This window comes from Herpailurus yagouaroundi, unplaced genomic scaffold (assembly GCF_014898765.1).
Source record: "Herpailurus yagouaroundi ecotype Mexico unplaced genomic scaffold, PumYag 355, whole genome shotgun sequence".
NCBI classification, from domain to species: domain Eukaryota; kingdom Metazoa; phylum Chordata; class Mammalia; order Carnivora; family Felidae; genus Herpailurus; species Herpailurus yagouaroundi.
In genome coordinates, this window is record NW_024412572.1 from 5,954,202 (window position 1) to 5,979,179 (window position 24,978).

General features: G+C 51.6%; 1 protein-coding gene across 10 annotated transcripts in view; it reads left to right on the plus strand.

The window, feature by feature from the left end:
* Positions 1–24,978, plus strand: part of IQSEC3 (IQ motif and Sec7 domain ArfGEF 3) — a 108,524-nt gene that overhangs the window by 74,297 nt on the left and 9,249 nt on the right. For all 10 annotated transcript variants that reach the window (XM_040462993.1, XM_040462996.1, XM_040463000.1 and 7 more), the window contains 6 exons: positions 12,527–12,649; positions 13,104–13,270; positions 18,391–18,530; positions 19,645–19,770; positions 21,727–21,826; positions 22,003–22,164. In XM_040462993.1, coding sequence (XP_040318927.1) covers positions 12,527–12,649; positions 13,104–13,270; positions 18,391–18,530; positions 19,645–19,770; positions 21,727–21,826; positions 22,003–22,164 — 818 coding nt within the window. The remainder of the gene's footprint in view (positions 1–12,526; positions 12,650–13,103; positions 13,271–18,390; positions 18,531–19,644; positions 19,771–21,726; positions 21,827–22,002; positions 22,165–24,978) is intronic.

A 24,978-nucleotide genomic window follows, 5' to 3' on the forward strand; every position in this document is an offset into this window, starting at 1 on the left:
CCTTGGAGACTGAGACAGCCCCAGCCCCAGCACTCTCCAAGATGCAGCCAGGCAAGAAGAGGAGAGGGCAGAGGCTTCTAGGAGGGGATGGGGTGGGACCCCCACCACGACCAACTGCTTGTGGGCCTGTGGAGGAAGGGAAGAGAGAAGGGGCTGAGCAGAATCCACCTCAGGTGCTGACTTATGTCTGAGCACCTACATCTGATGTGGTGACATTGCCTCCAGAATCTGACCCTTGGTGCCCTTGGAAGCTGATCTCTTCACTGCTTAGTACCCTGTTTCCATGGAAGATACACTCCAAGAAGGAATGTATTTAACCAGGAATTATCAGATAATAATGGAAGGCATTATGAGCGCAAAGGGCCACATCCATTCCACTGGTTACCTAGGAAAGTTTTGGGTTTTTTTATCTTATTTTTTTAAGTGTATTTATTCTGAGAGAGAGAGAGAGAGAGAGAGAGAGAGAGAGAGAGAGAGTGGGAGGGGCAGAGGGAAAAAAGGAGAGACAGAGAATCCCAAGCAGTCTCTGCACTGTCAGCACAGAGCCAGATGCGGGACTTGATCTCATGAATGTTGAGATCATGACTTGAGCGGAAATTAAGAGTTGGATGCTTAACCGCCTGAGCCATCCAGGCGCCCCAGCTTTGGTTTGTTTTTAAGGGAGAAACCAGCCTGTTTCCTCACTTGTCAAATGGGAAAAATATTACCCATGTCATATGAGTTAAAATTTTTAAATGCATGTAAAGTGCTTAAGTCAGTGACTGATGCTTAGGAAGTTGTTTATAAATATTAGCTATTTCTGTTATTATTTCTCCCACTTGAAAACACAAGGCACTGAACACCTCCCCACCCTGGCCAGGGAAACCTCGGACCACCCCATGTCTGGTTTTGGATCAGGTCTGTTCCCTGGACAACGAGAACATGCTGAAGCTTGCTGGGGAAGGGAGAGCTCCTTTGGGGACCGTCCTGCACTCTGGGGAAGCCCCCTCTGGTGCCGAGGAGAGAGGGGCAGTGTTGGCTTAGCAAAGGGAGCCAGACATCAGCTGGGGTTAGGATCCGTTGGTGCTGGAAGCTTCTCTCTCTGTTTTCACATGGCTGGGAAATTTGACTCTGCTCTATTTCCCTTCTGAAATGTTCACTGCAGCAGGTTTGAAGGCCGGTGGATGGGGGAATGTTCCACGCTGGCTGTGAGTGGTCTCTTTTCTGGGCTGGGTGATCTTTTCCAATGTGAATCACGTACACATGAAGGGCAGCAGTGTCTGTCCTTTCCATAGCAGTGTGCGAAGGGCAGCTCTTGGGTTGAAGAGTTTCCTGGGTGTTCTTTCTCTCACTGTGTCTACTCCCATCTTTTGTTCAATATTAGAGTTTGACATTTTAGTCAGATTGCATTATTTCATTTCCTTGGAAATGTGTTGGCCAGAGTGTAACAGATTTGTTCTTCTTAGGGGACATTCAGAAATGAAGACAGATTGTCTGTCAAACTCAACAGGCTGGAAGGCTCTAGCCTTTCATGGCTAGGAAGAAATTACTTGAGAATATCCTGCCCATTGTGTCACGTGTAACCTCAGAATGGTTACTTTATTTCTGAAGAATTCCACTGAAGGAGAGAGGAGGCTGGGGCCCATGCAGACCCCTGTGGGTCTGGAGGAGGGTGGAAGAGGCCCCGGGTAGGCAGGGATAGACTTTGGGGTTATTTCCACTGCTTTGAAAGTTTGACACTGCGGCCGCCCAGGGGATGGAAGGCGGGAGTCTCTTCTAAAAGTGAAGTCTTTAAGTTTATGATCTTGACCCCTCACCTCTCCAGTGCCCTTCCCCCTTGCCCCCACCACCCCCAGCACACACACACACACACACACACACACACACACACTGACAGATGAGAGACTTTCCTTAACAATAAAGAGTCATGAACATTTCAGACCCACTTACTTCTATAGTGGAGATTTTTTGGACCCCAAGCATGGGGTGAACAAGTCCAGAGTGGAGACTCCCTTTGGCTTGGTCACGTTAGCATCTAAGTTGGGCTTTCATACAAAGACCTACCACCCAGCCCCTTCCTGATAGCTCGGGTCCTGGCTCTGGAGGGCTCTTGACATCCCTATGTGATTCTCAGGTGTGGCTTCAACCCACCACTCGTTGAAGTGGGATTTCCTGGGAGCAGGATTCTAGGAAAGGGGCTTCCTGAGATTACATTCTCCTGGGGTTTTTAGGAGGGCCAGCTGCGACTGAGCAGGCTGTGAGACATAACACTGACAGCTCACATCTATCAAGCATTTGCTGTGTGCCAGCAGGCACTGCGCCAAGACCCATATATGCAAAATCTCATTCAGTCTTCACAGCAGCTCTGTGAGGTGAGTGCCGTTGATCTGTGCCAAACGTGGGAGCAGAGGAACAGAGATGTTAGGTAGCTTGCCCACAATCACAGAGCTAACCAATGGCTGAGATCAATGATGGCAGGCACAATGGTTCTATAACCCAAGCCGTCCTCCCCTGTGCCTTATCTCAAGGGACGTGTGGTCCAAATGCCTTGTAGTTTTTGTCAGACCCCCCAGTGGTGAAATGTAGTGCTGGAAGACCCCTTGCATGGCCTGCTGGTCCAGCCGTCTCATCTCACCCAGGCAGAAACTGAGGCCGGGAGAGAAGAAATGACTAATCCCCTGGCCAGTGGCAGATTGAACGAAATCAGGTACTATCCCGTCCCTTGACTCACCTTTGCTCGCTCTGCTCATCTGAAAAGAAAGCGGGACTGAGAAACTGATTCATAAAATCTCAAGAGGTCTGAGCTGGAACCAGTTTCCCCTCTCCCTGATAGATGGGCATTTTAAGGAGTCAGATGAATGTCTAGAGATGGAATTTCAGGCAGATGGAACTGTTCATGAGGGAAAGGTCTTAATACCTATGCTAGAATGGACTTCAACCTCGCTTACTTGGTATGTCAACTCAGACTTGGTCTCCAGGTGCCTAACGAAAACTGTCATTTCCTAAGGTCTGTTACAGACCAGGCACTTAATATAATAAAATGTCTCTTTCAAAACTCATAACCACCTGCCCACTAGATGTTATAGTTGTCCGCTCCATTCTGTAGATGGAAAAAGGGAGGCATGGAGAGGCTAAGGGACCTGAACTGAAAAAGGCTAAATGATGGGAGCCAGAATCAACCCCAAGGGTGTCTGACACCAACAGCTGACTTCTCATTCCACCCACTGTTAATGGCACAGAGCAGTGGTTCTCCAAGTGTGGTCCCCGGAACGGCAGCAGCAGCATCACCACCTGAAAAGCTGTTAGCAATGTCAGTTCTCGGACTCCAGCCCAGACCCGCTCAGTCAGAACTCTGGGGGCAGCAACTGTGGGTTAACAAGCCTGCCAGGGGGGCTCTGATGCCCACTCAAGTTCGAGAACCCCCCAGCAGACAGGGATGCTGCCCCAGGCCGAGCAAAGGGAAAATCACCTCAGACATCCGCATTGACTTCTAATTCACTTGGGTAGTTTAAACTTGGTTCTTTTGCTTCCTGAGTCCTCAAGGTGTGACTGGCAGCCATCCCTTCTGGGGCCCTCCCTGACGAGATTTTTCTTTGTTCCCATGTCACCATCAGGGACGCTGGCAGGTCCTCTTGCGTCAGCTCCCTTCTGCTCTATTTTCTGAGCCACGTTGCACTTTTCCAAAAAGCCTTGACCTTTGTTGGGCATGTTATGAGTTGTGCCTAACAAAAATAACTCTCTGGTGGATGGGGATATTTTTAATTGAATTGTATGAGCCAAGAACTGCAGAAATAAAACCAAGGTTCCTATATCCCATGGCAGTAGGCGGTTTCATTTTCCATCCTAATCCTGAAACCCGGGCTTAGTCTCCTCCCCGAGTGACAGTGCCCCCACCCCGACCCACCCCCCCCCCCCCCCGCAGCGGCCCACCCCCCTCTGCCCAGCCCCAGCCTGCGTGCGCCTCACCTTCCAGATCTTTGCTGTCTCTTCTGGCCAATTAAAAATCCCTGCTGCTATCATTACCTACTTTCAGCTCCCAGTCAGTTCCTTTGTCTGCCAGACGCTGTCTTGCTATCGTTTAAAAAAATTGAGATGACGAAATTCATTTTGATCACAGTCGTGTATGACGCTTCATTTCCCTGCAACACACTGACTCCACACATTGATCAGTATTAACAAACAATTTTATGCCAGATCGTACCTGTGTATGCAGACGCAGGGAACATCTGTGCTTCTGCTTGCCGAGCCCCTGTGAGGTACTTGCCACAGGACAGAGAGAGAGAGAGGGAGGCCTGGACAGAAGCTTCGCTCCCCTGATTCACTCATTCGCGGATCCACAGCGGCACCTCCCTGGGCAGGTGCAGCCGTGCTCGGTTGGAAGCGGTTTAATGGGCACCAGTTAGCCCCGGCTCTCATCACTCACTCACTTGCACGTGAGGCTGAAGGAAGTGGGAAGCACATGTACTCCACCCTGCTTCACCGCCCACGGTCTGGAATCTGCAGGGCCATTTCCCGGGCAGCTCCGTCCAGTCTCGGGGTGAGCTCCAGATGACCTTGGCAAAGCAGGCCTGGCAATCCTGGACCGCCGGGCAGAGCTCCCAGAAGTTCAGGCCCCTGGGCTCCCTCCCCAGCCGAGCACATGCTCAAGGTCCCATTCATTCACCCAGCTGGTCTCTCACTCACGCATTCATTCATCCTGGGAACAGTTACCGAATTCGTATGTGCGCCAGACATGCAGAGGGGAAAAGAACTGCCTGTGCCGGAAAGAGCACAGAGCCGAGTGGGAAGACAGGCAGGTAAATGTTATGACAGAGGAGACACCTGCACTGGTGGACAGACGCCTGTCTGAGATAGCATGGAGGTCGAGGGGGACTCCTAGAGAGACGGATCGCTCAACAGGGACCTCCAGGTAGGGGTTGGGCGGCAAGAAGAAAGAACACTGTGTGCAAAACCATGCGGGCTTGAGAGCCAGACTGCAGGAGGGGAGGCGGTACGTGAAAGGGGCAGAAGCTGAGTGGCTAACAGGGCCTTGCTTGCTCGGCTGAGAAACTTGGGCTTCATGCTAGGGATGTGGAAAGCCCTTGAAAAATATAAACAAAGGAGTGAGTGGCAGGACCAAATGGGTGTCCTGGAAGGATTGTTCTGGAACATGACTTGGAGGCAGGGAGGCCAGTTAGGGAGGCTACTGCAGTCACAGTCGTGGGGAGAAATTCGAGGAAGGAGGAGACCCTCAGCCTGGGCAGTGGCCACAGGAGGGAGGAGTCCTCGGAGCCTGGAGGCATGGTGAGGCAGGTGATGGGCTGGAGGAGAGCAGAGGCAGCCAGATCGCAGGAAACAGCCTCCTGAGCTGCTAAGGATTTGGAACAGTCTTTGCATGTGAATATATTTGTGCTCTCAGGCTCTCTAGGGTAATTTGTGAAATTATACCAAATAAACGTGCATGTATTATTCAGTTTGGGAGGGGAGATGCTGGGTTTGGGGACATTTCATCTGAAGAATTCCTCAAATCAGACAGTGTCAAGTATTTACTGAGAACATGTTAAAATATTAAATAGCAGCTGAAAGGTGAAATACGGGCAGCCTGACTTCCCTGCAAGAGATGCCAGCACAACCTGTGGTCTTGTGAGTGTTGCCCCCGTGACTGCCATTCAGACCAGAGTGCCCAGAGGAATTCAGCAACCGAGGCACTCGGAAGTGTGTTGGTCAACTTCCAACCAAATGCAGAGTCTATGGTTTACATGTGCCCTCTGGACTCAGCAACGTTGTCTTTTATAAACAATACAGATCAACCAAAAAGAATTAACTGGTTGGTGACTAATAATAAAATTAAAAGGGTGAATGCATCACGAGAGAAACACTTAAGAGCTGTTGAAGGGGACAATCAGAGCCAGTGAATTGGGTAAGGCCACCTAGAGAGAGGTTGTTAAGAGCAGGAAGGGAGGAGTGCCTGGGTGGCTCAGATGGTTACCGGTTTGGCTCAGGTCATGATGTCACAGTTCGTGAGTTCGAGCCCTGCATCATGCTCTCTGCTGTGTGGAGTCTGCTTGGGATTCTAACCTCTCTCCCTCTCCCTCTCTCTCCCTCTCTCTCTCTCTGCCCCTCCCGTGTGTCTCTCCCTCTCAAAATAAATAAATAAACTTTTAAAAAGTCATTTAAGAAAAAGAGGGGAAAAGGAGCCTGGTGTCTAGTCCTAAGGTAGAGGTGCAGCAGAAGGAGGCCCTTCGTGAAGGAGGTGCACCTTCAGGGAGGAAAGAGTCAACCTAGGGGAGGGTGGTGTGAGGGAAGCAAGAGAGGAGTGTTTCAAGAAGGGAATGATTAGCCATGTCGGTGCTGCCCAGAGGCTGCTGGGATGAAAAGTTGGTGCCATTGGACTTGCAACATGTTGGCCGGCGTGCCCTTGATAAGCAAAGTTTCCGTGGGATGCAGGAGGTAGATGCTTGGCTGGAGTGGATTGAAAGGTGAATGGGATTGAGGACGTGGAGACAGCAGGCATAGGGACCACCTAGCAGTTTGGCTCCAAAGAACAGTAGAGGCAAGGGGTAGTGACTCGAGGCAAAGAAGGGTCCAGGCAGGGTTATAATTTGTAAAATAGGAAAGACAAGACTTTGGGTGCTAAGGACGATGGTTTAGTAGATACTAAATTGGTACTACAGGAAAGAGCATCTCAGACATAACGTGTCCAAATCTGCAGTCTCGGTCTCTCCTTCAGCATAGGTGTCCATCCCATCATGGACTCGGCATAAAAAATAGCACCACCAGGCCCTCAGGTGCTCAAGCCAGGGCTTGGACACTCACCATTGACTCCTCTTTTCCTCACCTCCCACCTTCCCTCCATTGCCCGCTCCCATCAGTTCTTCCTCTAGGATGTATCTCAGATCGCCCATCCACTTGGTCTCCACCTTAGCCTAGGCTCCATCAGCCCTAACTTGGGCCTTGGCAGTAGCATCCTAACAGGGCCCCTGCTTCATTCTTGTTCCCTGCCATTCCTTTTCCACTCATTCTCCCCCAATAGCCAGAGAAATCTTCATAAAACAAACTGGCTCGTATCACTCCTCTGATCATATCCTATTGTCTCCCGTTGTATTCAGGCTAAACTCCGAAATCCTCTTGTGACTCACATAGCTCTGTCTGGTCAAACCCCTGCCTGCCTCTCTAGCCCCATAGCCTGCCACTCTCCATTGTCCCCTTTACTCTGCATTGCAGACTCATTGACCTTTCTAGGTCCTTGGAAGTTCTTTCCTACCACAGGGCCTTGGCATATGCTTTCCCCCCTCTGCCTGAAAGCTCCCCCACCCCTCCCTTTCCCTTGGTCAGCTCCTCATCATTCAGATCAATGTCATGTCCATAAAGGGGCCTTTCCAAAATATGAAATACATCTTTTGTCCTCTCACGGAAGCCTGTCCTTTGCCTACATAGGATTTGCCACAATTACAATGAAATGATTATTTTTGACTCTGTGTATAATGTTTCTCTCTCACCAGGATAGGGTCTGTGTTTGTGTTGTTTGCCACTTACACCAGGTCCCAAGCACAGCGTCTTGCATACAGGAGGAAATGCATGTTTGTTGGAAAGAAGGAAGGAAGGAAGGAAAGAAGGAAAGAAGAGAGGGAGGGAGAGAGGGAGGGGAGAAAGAAAAAAGTCACCACCAGGGGCCAGAGAAAGCACCAGAGGGGGGAAGGGGGAAGAAAGGGGGTTGGGGATTGCTTTCTGCTGTGGCTTCTGGGTGCCCAGGCCAGCTCTGAAACTGAGGGATGGCCCCACAGCTTCTGTGCTGACTGCCGATAGTGAAGTGACTCCCAGCACGTGACTGTGACCATGATGGTGCCCAGTTGTCCCTCCCCTTGGCCCCCCACTGGCTCCAGCCAGGCATCAGGGTAAGACAGCTGCTCCCAGGGCATTAACACTAGATGGGGAAGGAGGCAGGCTTGCCTGGCCCAGGAGATGCCAGCAAGGCATGTGATGTGTGCAGCTCCCCCTGCAGGCGCAGCTCTTTTGTGAGCTGGTTTCTTCACATGGAATACAAAATAACAGGATAATGGTTAATATCGCACAGGATGCAGAGAGAAGATGAAGTCAGGGTGCACTTAGTGACAATCCTCAGTAACATGAGCACAAAGGGCGCTTCCCCCGCTAGTGTTGGACCCCCTTTGAAGTGGAGACGGCCCCCTGGGGGAAGAGGCCTCACAAGAGCAGGAAGCCTGGCGCAAGCCCCTTTGTGGTCTCAGTTTCGCCTTCTGCAAAATGGGGAGATTATACACCAGAAAAGACCACCCAGAAACATGTGATGTTTTTCACCTTAAAGACGATCAAAGAGGGACTGATGTCCTTGGCTGTCCTGGGTGGAGGCCATAGGGTGGATTTGGAAAACTGTCAAACAATCTGCTCCCCACCACAATTCCAGGGTGGCAAAGAAGGATGGGGAAGAGGAGATTTTACATACTGGTAGACACAACAAAATAAGAGAAGCCGTGGGCCGGGGGGGGGGGCGGGGGTGCCTGGATGGCTCAGTCGACTGAGCGCCTGACTTAGGCTCAGGTCATGATCTCAAGGTCTGTGGGTTGGAACCCCGCGTCAGGCTCTGTGCTGGCAGCTCAGAGCCTGGAGCCTGCTTCCGGTTCTGTGTCTCCCTCTCTCTCTGCCCCTCCCCCACTCGCACTCTGTCTCTCTCTGTCTCAAAAATAAAATAAACATTAAAAAAATAATAATAAGAGAAGCCGTGGGAAAGAGTGAGAGAAGAGGAGCGGGGAGTGGGTCACGGTGCAGCCTGGGCTCGTACCTCAGGAGAGAAAAGAGAATCAGGCTGAGTGGAGGAGCAAAAGAGTTGTGGATGATTGCAGGATGGCAGAGGCCCCTGAGATGAGGGGCTGCCGGGACAGGCCTGTCAGGAGAGAGCACAGCCTCAGCCCAGACCACAGGCCCCACCAGGAAGGTATACAGTGGTTCGCTGGGAGGAGGGAGAGAAGCAGTCGGTCATCGGTCATTGCCAGCTCTATTCCAAAGCCAGCCAGAAATGGCGCTGTGGCCACCTGCTGTTCGGGAGCCCTCTGCTCTGCTTCTGGGCCCTTCTCAGAGAGCGGGGGCAGTCCTGAGAGGTCACCTGGCCCAAAGCCCAACTCTACAGAGAGGAAGGCATTTGTTTCCTTGGAGACAGTAGTGCCCTGCCGTCACTCAACACAGCTCCTTCCCTCCTGTCTGCGGGTTTTGCAGAACACATTCAGATTTGTTCCCCAGGATCTGAGAGCCCCAGGACACTGCCCGCATTGAACACTGATGCCCCAAGCTGGCAACTGCAGGGAGTAAGGCAGGAATACATGTGTGTGCCCACGTGTGTGTGGAGGGGGCGCGGCATCCGTCTCCACCTTTTTCCTCCCTCACCGCTCTGCAGAAGCAGCCTCTGAGAGCCTGCCAGGGACGCACGAGTGCCCCTGAGCTGCTGCCCTGGTGGCCCGTGAGTTGCTGGACTCACTTTGCAAAGGCTCCACCTGGGCTGGACCCGCCTCCTTCCCTTGCACTCAGCTCAGCTACTGGCTTTCAGTTCTTAAGAATCGCCTGGAGAGATGGTGAAGAATGCGGATTCCCAGGCTCCGCCTCTACATATTCGAGTGGGTAGATCTGGGGTGGGGCTCAGGGAGCTGCATTTTAACAAGCCACTTCGCAACTCTCACACGGGGTCTTTGAGGATGTGGGGTGTAGACTCTCAGCCCCACGGCCCAGGCATCCTCCCATGAAGTCCTTCCCGCCCCCGTGGCCGGTGACTGATTCACTCAGCACTCCCCAGTCTGTGCACTGGCGTTTCCACCTGGCTGAGTCTCAGGCTCTGGGCTCATTACTGGAGCTTTTAGCCGCAGCCCCGAGCGAGCCAGCGAGCGAACGCGCGTGCGGGCTGCGTGTCACCTGAGCGAAGGCCTGGAAATTAGGCCATCGTGCTTGGCCGAGCAGATCCTACTTTCTCCCAGCTGCCCCTCTGCCTCTTTTGGCGGCCCCCACCACGGTGCCCGGGCTTCAGGCGGTCACGCCCTTGGAGCACTGGGGCAGGGGGCACAGGACAGAGACTCTGAGGGATATGGAGGCCAGGTAGGGGGTGCGGTGGACAGGCTGATGGGGCGAGTCCTGGGCAGCAGCTGGACGCCAGGCTGGGAGGCCAGGGGCCATCCTGGGGTCCTCTGGGCTTGGCCAGCCTGGGGCCCACTGCCCTCCCCCTGGGCCTTGACGAGTTAGGCGGGGGCCAGGATGAGCGGGGGGGGGGGCCCTCTGCTCCATGCCCAGCAACACCCACCCCTGTCCAGTCTGTGGTACTGTCCTCCACACCCATCTCCTGTCCTTTTCCACCTCTCTCTCCTCTCTCTGTCTCTGTCTCTCCCCTCGTCTCTGTTTGTCTCTTGTTCTCTGTCTCCGTCTCCCCCATTTTGTGGGTCTTTCTCTCTCCTCTTTGCCTCCTTGCCTCTCCGTTTCTCTCTTGCCTTCTCTCTCTGTCCCTGTTCTCTTGGTCTTTCTGACCTGACTCTGTATCCTCTGTGTCTCTCACTGCCTCTACGTCTGTCTCCTCCCTCCCTATCCTTGCTTCCCCGGCTCTAGCTCCGGTCCCCTTGCTGCAGGACCACACTGGTTCACCTCCTCTGACGGCCTCGCTGTCTGGGTCGGTCGTGCACGATTCATAACTCCTGGCTGTGCTGGGCTAGGGGATACATGGGTGTGGGCCCCATGATGCTGCTCCTGAGGTTCACTTGCCAGCCTGGGAATGCTCAGGGAGGACCACAAGAACTGCTGAGAAATCAGAGTGGCCTCTCCCCAGGCTGGACCCGGGGGCTGCTACCACCAGTTTCCATCTCAAACACCCAGACACTGACATTGCCACTTGTCCTACTTGGGCCACATTCTTGCCTTGGCCTCCCCAGTGCCACCCTCTCTCTCACTATCCAGGCAGGTAAGTCTGAGAGGAGGCTGGGCTTGACTATGAGGAGGATGGGTTCCCAGCCTGAAGATGGCCATCTCCCCTGTGGGAGCCAAGAGGGAGCTCCTAGCCTCCCCTTTCTAGAAGTCTCAGTGATGCTCTCTCCTCTCTGTTCCCCCCTGAAAGGGGCCACCAGGCCCCTGACCACTGTTGTGTGGCTGTCTCCCATTGCTTCCTTCTAAAAACTGACACCAGAGCCAGGGTTGAGTCAGGATCTCTGAGTCTCCTAGGTGGTGGGCCTTGCACAGGCGCTGGCATCACAGAGGAAGTGGGTCCTGCTTAGGGCTCGTCCCTCTGCTCACACGGTCACTGGGCAAATGTTCCCTGAGTCCCCCGGTATGCTGGGCACCAAGCCACACACTGGGCTCGAGCCCAGAGCTTGCCTCGCCTTTTTGGGCAGGAAGGCAGGCAGCGACCAGGCCGTGACCCTGTGGCGGTGGTGGCCGGGGCTGTGGAAGCAGAGGGGCTGCTGACCCCAGCAGGCATTGTGGTGCTGGGTATGAAACGACCAGGAGAGAGGAGGCTGGACCACAGCACGGGTGCAGAAAGGGGGGAAGTCAGCTCTGGGAGCCTGGTGGCACATGGGAGCGTCTGCAGTTCTCGGGCACATCAGGGCTGCTGCTTGGCCAGACCTGGATCCCTGCCCGCTGCTCATGGCCCTGGGGACAGGCCACCCCAAAGGAGGGCAAGGCAGCAGGAGGACAGGAGAGGCCCTGGGAGGAATGACACTGCCTCGTAGGGGTGACTGGAACCACGTCCCCACCTCCATTTCCCCAGGCACTGCAGGGAGACATTCAGATGCAAACTCTCCAGGGCTAGATAGAGGTGGCATTTCAGAGGTAGAAGGGCCCTTGGGGAGCAGGACTCTGACCTCTTTCCTCCTCAGAAAAAGAAACCAAGGCCCTAAAAGATGAGTCTTCACCAAAAGACACAAAAAATTCAGTGGTAAGCCCAGGCTCAGAACCCGGCCGTGTTTGTCACACTGTTCCCCTCCCACATTAGGCTGATTTGTCATTTACTCTTCAGAGGCCACAGCTTCCCTGAGAGCTCAGGGCTCCTTGGCTGCAAGGGAGCTTAGGATGAGCTCACTCCTTTCCCATCTGGCCTGAGGCAGACCCCGAGGGGTGGTACGGGAGGAAGGGTCCGTCACCCGGAAGCCCAAATGGGCACGAGAAACTAGGCTCCTAACAGGACAGGAGCAGATAAGTAAATTGCACTTACTCCTATTTCAAACCTTTGCCTGACTCTGAGACCCTCTGAGGCTGAGAGGAGACGAGCTGGGAGCTAAAGGTGGAAGATCAGCCTCCTTCTGGCTGTGTGGCTCTGGATAGCCCCCCTGGCCTCTCTGGGTCTCAGGCTCTTAGCTATGGAGACAGCAGTCAGCCATCTGCCTCCCAGGGCTCTTGTGCTGGAGGAAAGATGGTGTAAGGGAGGGTCCTCTTAGGTTACCAGAGGGAGAATCCTGGCCACCAGGGTGGGCGGTCCAGTGGGAGAGGGGGCTACACCTTGCACCCTACTCCTCAGCTGCCTCTAGCTGAGAGAGGATTAGGGGCTGACCTCTCTCCTCAAGAACCCCCCCTCCCGACCTGCCCTCAGCTGTGTGGTGGACGAGATGGACTTCTCCAGCATGGAGCTGGACGAGGCCCTGCGGAAGTTCCAGGCCCACATCCGCGTGCAGGGGGAAGCCCAGAAGGTAGAGCGACTCATAGAGGCCTTCAGGTAGGACCCCATCCCCGCTTCCCTCACACAGCCCTCAAAACACACGCCCGGGATATGGGGCACCAGAGATGCTGGGGGGTCCGTCTGGGGCTGGGAGAAGCCCTCCTGGTGGGGCGGGAAGGGTGGGGGGCTGGCTGCAGAGGAGGGAAGGAAAGAAAAGGGACAGGAGTCCTTGAGCTCTCTAGGCTTAGAGCAGCGCCGGGCCCTCCAGGTAGACAGGGTGCATCCCACCCATCCCCATGGACCAGCAAGTCTTTGGTGAGCATCTGGGTGCGGTGACGGGCTCCATGGCTGTGTGACACCGGGCCCTGTCCCCTCAGTGGGGAAGAGGGCCAAGCTACAGGGACCCAATGCCCTCAGAGAAGTGGCATCTGTCCCCCCCACGGCCCCCCACTTCTGGAGCCCAGGGAAGGGGGAGAAGGGCCTCAGCACCCCGCTTGTGTCCCCACCGCAGCCAGCGCTACTGCATGTGCAACCCCGAGGTGGTGCAGCAGTTCCACAACCCCGACACCATCTTCATCCTCGCCTTTGCCATCATCCTCCTCAACACCGACATGTACAGCCCCAACATCAAGCCCGACCGGAAGATGATGCTAGAGGACTTTATCCGAAACCTGAGAGGTAAGGAGGACGGGGAGGAGGGCCGAGGCCGCTGCTCAGGCTCCGTTCTATTCAGTGTGAATTCTGTGTCTGAGCTGACTGTAGATTGTCACCCTAGCAGCCAGGGGCACTGGACACTGCTCTGTGGTCCCAGTCACACACAGCCATCTGGAAAAGTTGCTTGCATGCCAGGCATTGGGGGAGTTTCCAGGAGTCATGGCCACTGCCCTACATCAACCGGCAAGGGCCCCTGGGCAATGCCCCTTGCCCTCCGTGGAACATCCTCCATTGGTTGACTTCTAGGCCCCGGCCACACAGCTGGTGCCTATGTGTGCCAGCCCTTCCCACCGCACGACAGACGGAGGCTTTTAGGTCTTGGGTCCATGGACATCAGCCTTGCATATAATTTCATGGCACCCAGCAGCCAAGTCCTTCTCTAAATGACATAGTGCACCACCTAGCAGGGATCAGAGCTAAACTGGCAGGATGTGATGTGTGCTCAACTCACTGGCTTTTTTTCTTCTTTAGCACTTAAGGAATCGAAGCTATACATGCACATCATTTAATAAAGTCAAATCATTCTACACGGCTTGCTACAAAAAAAAATTAGTCGCTGCCCCTGTCGCCACTCTTCTGCCACTCTCAACGTTCTTTTTGCCATTTATCGTATTTCTTCTATATCACGAAACCACGTGCTTCTTCTTCCTTTTTCTTTTTGTTCTTATTCCTTTTTTTAAATTGCTATGAAAGCAAACTGTAAGGTGTACAAATCTGAAAGCATGATGAAGTTTATGTTCATATGCATGTGTGATCACAGCCGGCTCTCGTTCCAGATCATTCCCCTGGCCCCAGAACATCCTCTCATGTCCCGGCCCAGTCAGTGCCCCTGTCAGAATGCCAAGGCTCCTGACCTTCCGTCCCCATTGACTAGTTGTGTAGCTCTTGAATTTCATATAGATGGGATGAAATAGTATCTATACTTTGCTTTCTTTTATACACTGCTACTTGTTCATTTTTTAAAATGTTAAGCATTATCTATTAATTTATATCTTAATCCGTTCAGGTTGTTATAACAAAATACTACTGGCTGGGTAGCTTATAAACAGACATGTGTTTCTCACAGTTCTGGAGGCCAGGAAGCCCGAGATGAAGGTTCTGGCAGACTTGGTGTCTGGTGAGAGCCCGCTTCCTGGTTCCGGCTGGGGCTTTCTCACAGTGCACTCGCCTGGTGGAAGGAGTGGGCTCTGTGAGGTCCTTTTTACATGGCACTGACCCCATTCACGGGACTCCACCTTTATAACTTGGTTTCTAAAGTCCCCACCTCTATACTATCAGTTTTGGGAGCTAGGATTTCAGCATATGAAAGGGGGAAGGGAAACACAGACATTCAGACCATAGCAATTTCATAGAACATGAGCATTAGCCCTCTTTGATCCACCTTCCCCAACCCACCCCCACTAAAACTACCCTGAATCCCCATGATCTTCTTACAGCTGTAGCATTCTTTTTGTGACGTCAGTGTTTATGGTATTAAGACTAGGTAAACACAGTTCAAAGCTGAGTCTTGAAGTATAGCATGATTACAAACCCTTTCTATTTCTCCTTTCCATGGAGTGAATACTTGTGTTCTTTTCCCATTTGCTCAACTCTCTACATACCTGCCACTGATTTGTCTCCAAACTCCCCAACCTAAGTGTCAAGTTCCTCTCTGCACGTGGAACACGGAGAGGTATTCTTTTTGGGGTCTCTCTCCCAAGAGCCTCTAGTCTCTGCTCCTATCTCGACAGGTGGCTGGGCCAGCTGCATGCAGTCACCTGGGATTCCCTCCACCATCATCCGGGCACCTCCTTTGTCTTGTTCCTGTGTTCGGTTCCTGTAACCTAGATTTCATAGCTGGCTCATTTTTAGTTTTCTTCCATACGAAAGGTACATTGGCCGCAAATTTTTGAGAACTTGTGTGTCTGGATATTTGTTTTCTACCTTCACTCTTGATTGGGAGTTTGACTGGGCATAGAATTCCAGATTGGAAACACTGAACTCAAAATTTTGAGGGCATTGCTCCATTGTCTTTTAATGGACAGTGCTACTCTGCCATTCCAATTCCTCACCTTTTGCATATTATTTCTCTCTCTCTCTCTCTCTCTCTCTCTGAAAATGTACAGGCTCTTCTCTTTCTCCTTTGTCTTCTAAATTTTCCTGATGTTTCTCCTCATTATGGTTCTTTTTTAAATTGAAGTATAATTGATGTCCTATTAGTTTCAGGTGTACGTCATAGTGATTTGATATTTTTATACATTGGGAAATGGTCCCCATGATAAGTCTGGTTACCATCTGTCACCATACAAAGTTATTACGGTATTATTGACTGTATTTCCTGTGCTGTACATTATATCCCCATGACTCAATTTATTTTATAATTGGAAGCTTGTACCTCTTAATCCCCTTCATTTATTTTTCCCACCCCCAACCTGCCTCCCCTCCGGCAACCAACAGTTTGTTCTCTGTATTTATGAGTCTGTTTCTATTTTGTTTTGTCCATTTGTTTTGCATTTAGATTCCACATATAAGTGAAGTCATACTGTGTTTTTCTTTCTGAGTTGTTTCACTTAGCATAGTACCCTCTAGCTCCATCCATGTTGTTGTAAATGGCAAGATTTCATTCTCTTTTATGACTAATATTCCATTATACACACACACACACACACACACACACACACACACACACACACACCTTCTTTATCCATCATCTCTCAATACACACATAGGTTTCTTCCATCTCTTGGCTGTTGTAAGTAATGCTACAGTGAACATGAGGGTGCAGATATCATCTTCTCTGTACTTTCTGGCACTCATGTTATTCAGATGTTAGATCTCCTGGTTTGATGTTCTAATTTTTACAGTTTTCTATTTTCCATATTCGTCTTCTGGTTGGACTTTCTTGAAGATGTCCCTTGGCTTTATCTTGCGAGTTTCCTACAAATTTTTTCATTTCTGCTGTCATATTTTTCATTTTTAATAACTCTTTTCTTCTGTAAATATTCCCCTTTTATAGCATTTTAGTCTTGTTTTGTAGATGCAACTATCTTCTCATGTATCTCTGATGGTATCTGTTTGTTTTGGTTACTCCCTACTTGCCTCTATTTCTTCTGGCTTCCTTTTTCTGTTTTTCCCGTACTTCTTTCTCTCTTGTGTTATAGACTTTCCATATATACTTGATGAAACTTGATTGTTCTCAAATATTTAAGAGTGAGCTAAAAGGCTGATTAAAAACTCTGTGAGTATGGGTGGGGGGTTCTGAGTGGTGGGCTTTTTCATATGGTGATTAAATTGAGCTGTTTCATTGGGACACCCTTACTGCAGTATCTTCAGATTTTTCTCTTGTGTTGGTTGATTCCCCAGAAGAGAAATGTCCGATCTGTTGACCAGAGGGTATGAGTCTGGCTGCCAATATTCTAAGATCTTTCGGATAAGAAGGATTGAGAGGGTCTCTTAATACATAGACATCAACTCCATGCTCCAGTTTTCAGCACAGACTCCCACCTTGGACTGGGCTTGGGTGCCCCCACCCCAGAGTTCCTGGTTCACCTCTTCCAGAGGACTGACCTTCAGTCTGCTGCTGAAGCAGAGGAAGGGACAGGGAGATCTAAATCCTTTTTAGACTGATTATCAACCTATTTTCCTGTTTCCAGCCTGACCTCACCTCCACTAAAAGTGGGATTCCTGTTGCCACCCATTCCAGAGCCCTTTGGTGGTTCTGTGGTGTGCTGAATAGCTTGTAACTTCTCGGCCGGCTTCAATTTCCACTTTCTCAGGACTGCTCATGCATCCACTTTCCAGGTCATATGGTGTCCTTGTTTCTTCCCCCATTCTCTTTCTCTTTGTGTGTATATGCCTCTTTAAAAAATTCCCTTTGACGAGAATATTCAGAAGGAGCAAAGGTGTGCAACCTGCCATTTCGGCTGGGAGCCTCTGTGTGTTCAGTCCTGGTCCCTGCTCTTTCTTGCCCCCAGCCTGGTGTCTTTTAGGCCCCCAGGGGTGCTGCATGGGCTAATTTGCCTGACTTGAAGAACCAAGATCAGATGTAGAAGAAATGGGATTGATACAAAGAGTTGCTCATAGAAGGTATAATGTCCTCTCACTAGGTAGGAAATCTCCTTTGAGGACACTTGCCAAAGTTGCTTTATTTTGAATGTTTCTGTCTTATAAGAGAAGCATATAGTCATTAAAAAAAAGATTTAGGAAAGGTAGAATGAAGAAATTTTTTATGGCTTCTCTTTCTACCTCCCAAAGAATTTGTTTCCAAGTCAGTATTTTTTGTTCCTGGAGTTTTATTACTATGAAGTAAGAGATGGGAGTAGAGTGTCCTTACCTGCATTGCTACAGGGGGCTGTCCGGCTCCTCTTCACCTAACATGTAACCACCACCACCACCTCCCCACGCTCCCAGTGAAGGAAGAATCTTGTCACACATTCTTAGTTAACAACTAATCAGGGGTGGGGATTAGGTGTGAGAGGGAGGAGATCCAAGAGAGAATAAGACAGAACATCAGCTGGGCACCTGGGTGGTTCAGTCAGTTAAGCATGTGACTCTTGGTTTTGGCTCAGGTCATGGTCTCACCGTTCATGAGTTCAAGCCCCATGTTGGGGTCTGCACTGTCAGTGTAGAGCCTGCTTGAGATTCTCTCTTTCTCAAAATTGATTTTTTTTAAAAAAACTTAAAAAAAAAAAAAGACAATATCAGCCTTCAAGTTGTTCTCATGGGGGACAGGGAGTGGGGTGGGGGTAGACAAGAAGAACTACAGAAGTGAGGCCCTGAGTGGGAACATGGAGGCTGTATTTGAGGATGAGGAAAGAGACCAGGGAGGTGAGAGTGGATGTTCTGGTTATGGAACAGCAGGAGATGAGACTGCAAATGTGTGTTGGGATCATATTGTAGTAGTTCTGGTGTCTGGCTAAGGAGTCTGTCCTTAATTCAGTGGGGCTGGGAAGCCAGTCACTGAAGGTTTTGCAACAGGGACAGGGCAAAATCAAGGCCACCCCTGCGGAACATCAGCCTGGTGGGAGCTTCCCTCTCTGGCTGCAGGCCTCTGACACATCCGTCCTCCGCCTCCTTCGCCTCCCCTTCCCTTGCCATGTTGATAGGTGTGGATGACGGTGCCGACATCCCCAGGGAGCTGGTGGTGGGCATCTATGAAAGGATACAGCAGAAGGAGCTCAAGTCCAATGAGGACCACGTCACGTATGTCACCAAGGTGGAGAAGTCCATTGTGGGCATGAAGACGGTAAGTGCCCACCACAGAACAGCACTCACCCCGTGGGAGCCACTTCCTCTCCCATGGCTGCCAGGCGCCCCCCATCTCGCACCTGCCTTTGTCTCAAGACCAGCTGACATCTCCTCCCAATCTCTTCCTTCCCTTTCAGGGACACTTTTCCATTATTTGCTCACTTCATAGTAATTGAGTCCTTACTCTGTGCCATACACTGCACCCTCCGTTTTCCCTTACCTCACTTCCTCAGTGCTACCAGCTATGGCAGCAGAGAGGCTGAGGTGAGATGTTGGGAAAGGCTGCCCAGTGGTCTAGGGTTGAAGCATCTGGATGGCCAGATGGGGAGACTTAGGATGGGATGGATACTGGGCTTTCCTGGAAGGTCCTACTGAATAGAAGACAGGAAAGAGGCTGAAGTAGGCTCTAGACTGTGGTAAGCCACTGGTGTGCCCCTTAGTTGTGACTTGTGTCGCAGGCAATATGGTCTATGTTGGCAATGATTCTCTGTAGTTTACTACTCATATGTCAGCAGAGACTCTTCATGCCATAAACTGAAAGCATGTAGAGTGGGTTCTGGTATTTGTCTCCAGTTTCTCCTCCCTAAATTGCTGACCTAAGAAGCAGTCTGAGGATGTCGTCTGAGCTCTACACTGAGCTCCTCTCTGCAGGGATGGCCCTTTTCTGCCCAGAGCCTTTCTTGCCGAGGCCTGCAGTAGATCGTTTTACACGCGGCAGATTTGAGGTATCCCTGCAGTCCCCTCCCTCTTGCACACTTGCATTTGGGTGTGCAGTAGAGAAAGGGACAAAGGGGCCACCTTGCAGGCTGCAGCTTGGGTCATGGGGGTTGACAGCAACCAGATCTGACCAATCTGGAAGCTCTTTTCAATTTCCATTCCCCGTGCCTTCATCTCACTTACTCCAGCGTGATGAACGCTTCTCCCCAAGACTTGCTCCCCAAGAAGCATGACAAGGGAAGAGCCCCGGTGAGGAGAGAGGACGTTTATGGTCAAGTTCAGGCCTTGCAGTAGAAACCTTGGCCTCCATCTGCTTTCCCGGAAAGTGGGTGCTATGGGGTGGGGAGGACTGTGAGCTCCAGGGCTCCTCCCCTAAGTTCCTGCCTCCACCAAAGGTGCTGTCGGTGCCCCACCGCCGCCTGGTCTGCTGCAGCCGGCTCTTTGAGGTGACAGATGTCAACAAGCTGCAGAAGCAGGCCGCGCATCAGAGGGAGGTGTTCCTCTTCAACGACCTGCTGGTGGTGAGTACACAGGCCAGGCCGGGGCCACCTGCTGCCCAGCTCAGCCTTAGCCCTGACCCCAGAGAGGGGCGGGGAGGGCCACTCAGAATGCCACAGTTAAGGGCTGATTCCTCTTGCATGACACTGTCCCATCATGGGGGGTGAGGTTGCTTAGCCACATAGGGCTACTTTGTAAGTTATGAAGCTGAGGCTCAGAGAGGTCAAGTGATTTGTTTATGGTTCCACAGTCATGGTGGGAATGAACCAGATCACAGATCATGAGCCTCTCCCACAGTACAAGAAACCTGGGGCGGGACAGGACAAGGATGTGCTTCTCATCCCACAGCCAGTGGGGGATGGTGGGCCTGAGCGGGGCCTGCGCTACCTGGGGCCCAGGGGATGCGTGCATGTGTGTGTATGTGCACGTGTGTGCGTGCATGTCTGTGGTGTACTCATTCTTTGTTCTCTGGAATAGGTATCCATTCCACAATATTTAATGAGGGTCAACTATGTACCAGGCATTTTTGTAAGTGCTGGGAAACAGCGGTGGACACGATCGGGTCTCTGTCTTTCCCTCGTCTCCCACATCCTCTCTATCAATGAGTCATGGTGGCACTATCTCTAAAATTATCCCACATCTAACCATCCACCCCTGAGCTCCACCTTGCACAGAGCAACAGAGTGATCCTTCCAGAGTACAAATCGGGCCTCATATCTGCCATGTTTCCCATGCCAGGCAAAGGAAGCCTGCACCCCCCACTTGGAGGCCTCCTGGATCTCTGACCTCCCCTCCCCGCCCTCCACTCCACTGCTTGACTGCGCTGGCACCTTGGTCTCGAGAGCTGAGTCCCAAGGGCCAGGCTCCTTCCATCTCAGACCTTTGTTCTTGCCACCACCTTGCCAGACTTTGCCCAGCCACCTCCCTGTCTTCATTCAGGTCTCAATTCAAACATCACCTCCTCCCAGAGGCCCTCCCTGTGCACCTCGAAAGGTAGCCTGCCCAGTCACCTTCTATTCCTTCCCTATTTCATTCTCTTCAAAACACTTGTCAGTTTCTGGAATTACCTTATTTATTCCTTCACTTTGGTTTTCTTCTGCTTATTATGCTTTATGGATCAATCCATTGGTTTACCCCATGACCGGTCTTGCTCCGCAGCTCTGTTAGGCACTCTGGGGGCACGGCTCTCTCTGGCTTCTGCGCTCCTGTGCCTCCAGGGCCCAGCTGGGAGAAGGTGCTGAAGAAGTGTTTAAGTACTGAGCAACTGGCTAAGTTTCCATTTTAGTTGGGGAGGGAGATAGGAAATAATGAAGGAAACAAATAAACCAGATAGTATCAAATTGGGAAAAAGGTAGTGTGAAGACGATGAAACCCAATGACGGGATAGGGAGGAAGGAGGGGCTGGGGTTAGGGCCAATGTGGTTTGGTTTGTTTTTGTTTGTTCCATGGGCTGCTCAAGGAGATCTCTAAGCAGGCGGCATCTGAGTTCAGATCTAAGTAATGAGAGCAATCCAGCCATGCAGAGAGCCGCAGGGAGAGGTGCGGAATGGGGATAGCATGTGCAAAGGGCCTGCAGCAGGACCAAGCTGGCCCTATTCAGGCCACGGAAAGGATGACAGCAGGGCTTGAACATGAAGCCAGAGTGAGGCAGGGACCAGATGGGGAGAGGCGGGCAATGTGCACTTCTAAGTGCAGTGGGAACAGCCACTGAGGGGTTTTATGCAATACAAGAAACCCCATATTGTGATACGGTATGTGTATTTATATACCTGTTATATGTGTGTGTGTGTGTGTGTGTGTGTGTGTGTACGTATGCGTGGATGTCAACGTGTGAATGTACCCTAAGTATATAAGCGTGCACGTGTGTTCATGTTTCTTTTTGTGTGTGTGCTCACCTGTGTCCCTGTGTGCTCGTGGGCCTGCGTGTGCACACATGTGTGTACACGCTCAGTGCATGTCTCTCTCCCTCTCTTGAACAGATTCTCAAACTTTGCCCGAAGAAGAAGAGCTCCTCCACATACACGTTCTGCAAGTCAGTGGGCCTGCTGGGCATGGGGTTCCACCTTTTTGAGAATGAATGTGAGTCTCCCTCGTCCCCGGAGATGTGGCCAAGGGTATTGGGGAGAAGTTGGAAGCTACAGGGAGGGGGAAGGGGGCAAGCACCCCAAAAGCCCCATCCAACTCTCCACACTGGGCCGGCTCCCGCCTCACTCACTGCTGCTCACGGCCATGGGGGCCTGGGGTCTGCTTTCCAGATTACTCTCATGGCATCACCCTGGTGACCCCGCTTTCGGGCTCTGAGAAGAAGCAGGTGCTGCATTTCTGTGCCCTGGGCTCGGACGAGATGCAGAAGTTTGTGGAGGACCTGAAGGAATCCATCGCTGAGGTGACAGAGCTGGAGCAGATCCGGATAGAGTGTAAGGATGCGGTGGCCAGGTGGGCGGGCGGGCGGGCTCAGGGTCAGCGGGGAACACAGGCTGCTTGCGGCACAAGTCTGACTCCTCGCCCCACTGTGGAGCGAGTGTGGGGTGAGCCAAGGACGCTCCTGCCATCCCGAGGCCACCCCGGCCCCACTGCACCATCACAGTTAAAGCGAGGTGCACATGCTCCGGTGGGGCTGTGGGGGTGCCCCTTGGAACAGGGGACTCTGGTGTTTGAGCAACACATTCAAGCCAGCCGACCAAGGCAAGGAGGCAAACCCAAAAGGCCTGGGGACCCAGGCGCTTCTCTTCCCACCGAACTGCCTTGTACAGCCCCTCCCCCTGGATCCAGTCACATTCACGCATTACATCTAGTTGTGTCATTTTCCTTAATCTCTTTTAATCTAGAATCATAGTCCCCCCGATTTTGTTTTCTCATGCGATGGTCTTTTTGAAGAGTCCAGCCTGGTTTTCTGACTATCCCTCATCTAGGAGTTTTCTTTTTTTTCCCCTAAGGAATGCCTTGATTCTTGATTGTTCCAATTCAGGCATTGTAGAAACTATGTGGGGTCTTTGTAGGTCCGGGTGGTTTGCCAGTTACTTTGTGGTTTAGGAAAAGAGCTGCAGTGGCCTGCAAGCTGTGCCCACTTGCAAGCTTTTGCTGCTTAAGCATAGATCTCCTTTATCGGGAAGTTTAGTAAGAATGGATTCAGAAACGAAACCGGAAAGTACAGACAGACTTCAGGTCTGCCTTATACGGTCACTCTGTTGGGAAGTGGTTCTAAATTAATATAAACCCATTAAGCAATAGGAAAGGCAGTGGGAGTTTTGGGAGCAAGGGACCAACATGACAGGGCAGTGCTTTTTAATCAGCGTTTTTGGAACACCTACTACGTGCCAGGCAGTTTGCCTACAGCATTCACAGTGAGGTCGCAAGGTAGGTGCTTGTCCGCAGTTCACAGACGAGACCCAGGGCCGCTGAGGGATGTGTTTAAGGGCGTGCGTATTAGAAGTGGAGAAGGTGGCGCTTGCGTTTGAGTCTGATTCTGAGGCTCATGTACTTTCTCCTCTGAGAACGACAGAAGACGTTCCGTGTATAATATCGTCAGGAAACCGTTAAATCCGGTTGAAACAAAAACTCACCAGACCAGACCGTACAACTCGGTAACTGCTTGGGTGGTAGGGGTGTACATTCCCTTGTCTGCGCTCTGGGGGCAACCGCGAGCTCAGCAGGATAACAGACAGACTCTTCAACGGCTGGACTGGATGCTCAGAGACGCCACCTTGGCTGTTGATCTTGAACATGCTCAAGGACACACCCTCAAATGTCACTTCTGTCACTGTCAAAATGTTACAGATGGCTCTGCACAGCCCTGAGGAGGCACAGCATACCAATGGGCCCCATGCTTGCTGGAAGAGATCCCTTTTCCCCCATCAGCCCGGGAGCGGCATCCCTGTCCCTTCCAAAGTACAAAGGAGTAGACATTGCCAGAAGCAGTATATCAAGAGTGAATATCATCTCCTGCTGTCTAGAGGGCAGGGGAGCAGAGAGAGAGCCTCACGTCTGGCTGGAAGTAACAGCTGAGAAAAGATGAAGTACTGGTGAGGGAGGCAGGGAGGGAAGGAAGTAGAAAAGAAAGTGAAAACAGTAACAGCTACCATGCGTTACATGCCCGGCACTGGGCTGAATGCCAGACCTATCATATTGTTTAATCCCTGGGACAATTTTCTGTGAGGCAGGTAGGATTGTCCTCATTTTACGAATAAGAAGAGTCTAACAGAGCTTAAGGAAGCTGTCCAAGTTCACACAGTCGGTGACAAAGCAAGATTCGCACCAAAGTCCTCAGACTCTGTGCTTATAATTACGATGCTAATTTCTCCAAAGCCAAGACAGCCCTTTTCCAGGGAGGGACGACCCCCCATTCAGGAGAAGTATCAAGTATTGACTGGTGGTGTACTTGAAGCAGTCAGGACAAACTGTTCTGGTTTGGAGTGTGCAGTCCAGTGTCCCTGGCTTCCTGACAACTAGAGAGACAGAAAATGGGACCCAGGAGAGCGGCCTTAATCAAAGGAACTTGAGTTATGTCTCCTGGAAAAGAGACACTGAAGGAGTGATTTAATCGTCAAACCTCTGAGGATGGTAACTGGCGCTTCTCTAACACCGCGAGAGAACGAGAAGGAACAGGTTGACAGTCTAGGGAGAGGAGTCAAGGTTGTGGACAAGATAGATGCCCTGGCCACACAGACTGCACCGCACCGACACCCTCAGTGGGGAATCTCCTCCCTGGGAGAGCTCTGGAAACCCTGAGGAAGGTCTGTCCCTCTGGGCACAAGGTGGGCAGGCTGGCTGTCACCAGCCATCACCGAGGTCCGCTGGTCCAAGTAATTTGTTTCTGCTATAATAAAAGCTAATATTTATTGAGCACCTGCCTCCAGCCAGGCCTCGTTCTCAAGGGTTTTGATGTATTTCCTCACGTAATCCTCTTAGCACTTTGAAGTGGGCACCGCTGTCCCCTCCGGTAAGGCATGGAGAGGTTAAGTAAATTGTCCAAAGCCACACAGCTAGGAAGCCCCAGAACCAGGATTCAGACCCAAGCAGCCCACCGCCCTCTCTTTTGCCTCTGACATTCAAGCAGCTAATAGCTTCCCCCCACACAGAGATGGAGAAACCGAGGCTCTAGCTGTGAAGTGGGGTGCCAGACTCAGGCCACACTTTGTAGCGTGTCAGGGAGCCCCCCTCTTCTTGTTCTCTCCTCATTCCTCTTCCACCTCACTGTGCTTGAGGCTGGGTTCCTCTCTGTTCACGGGCCT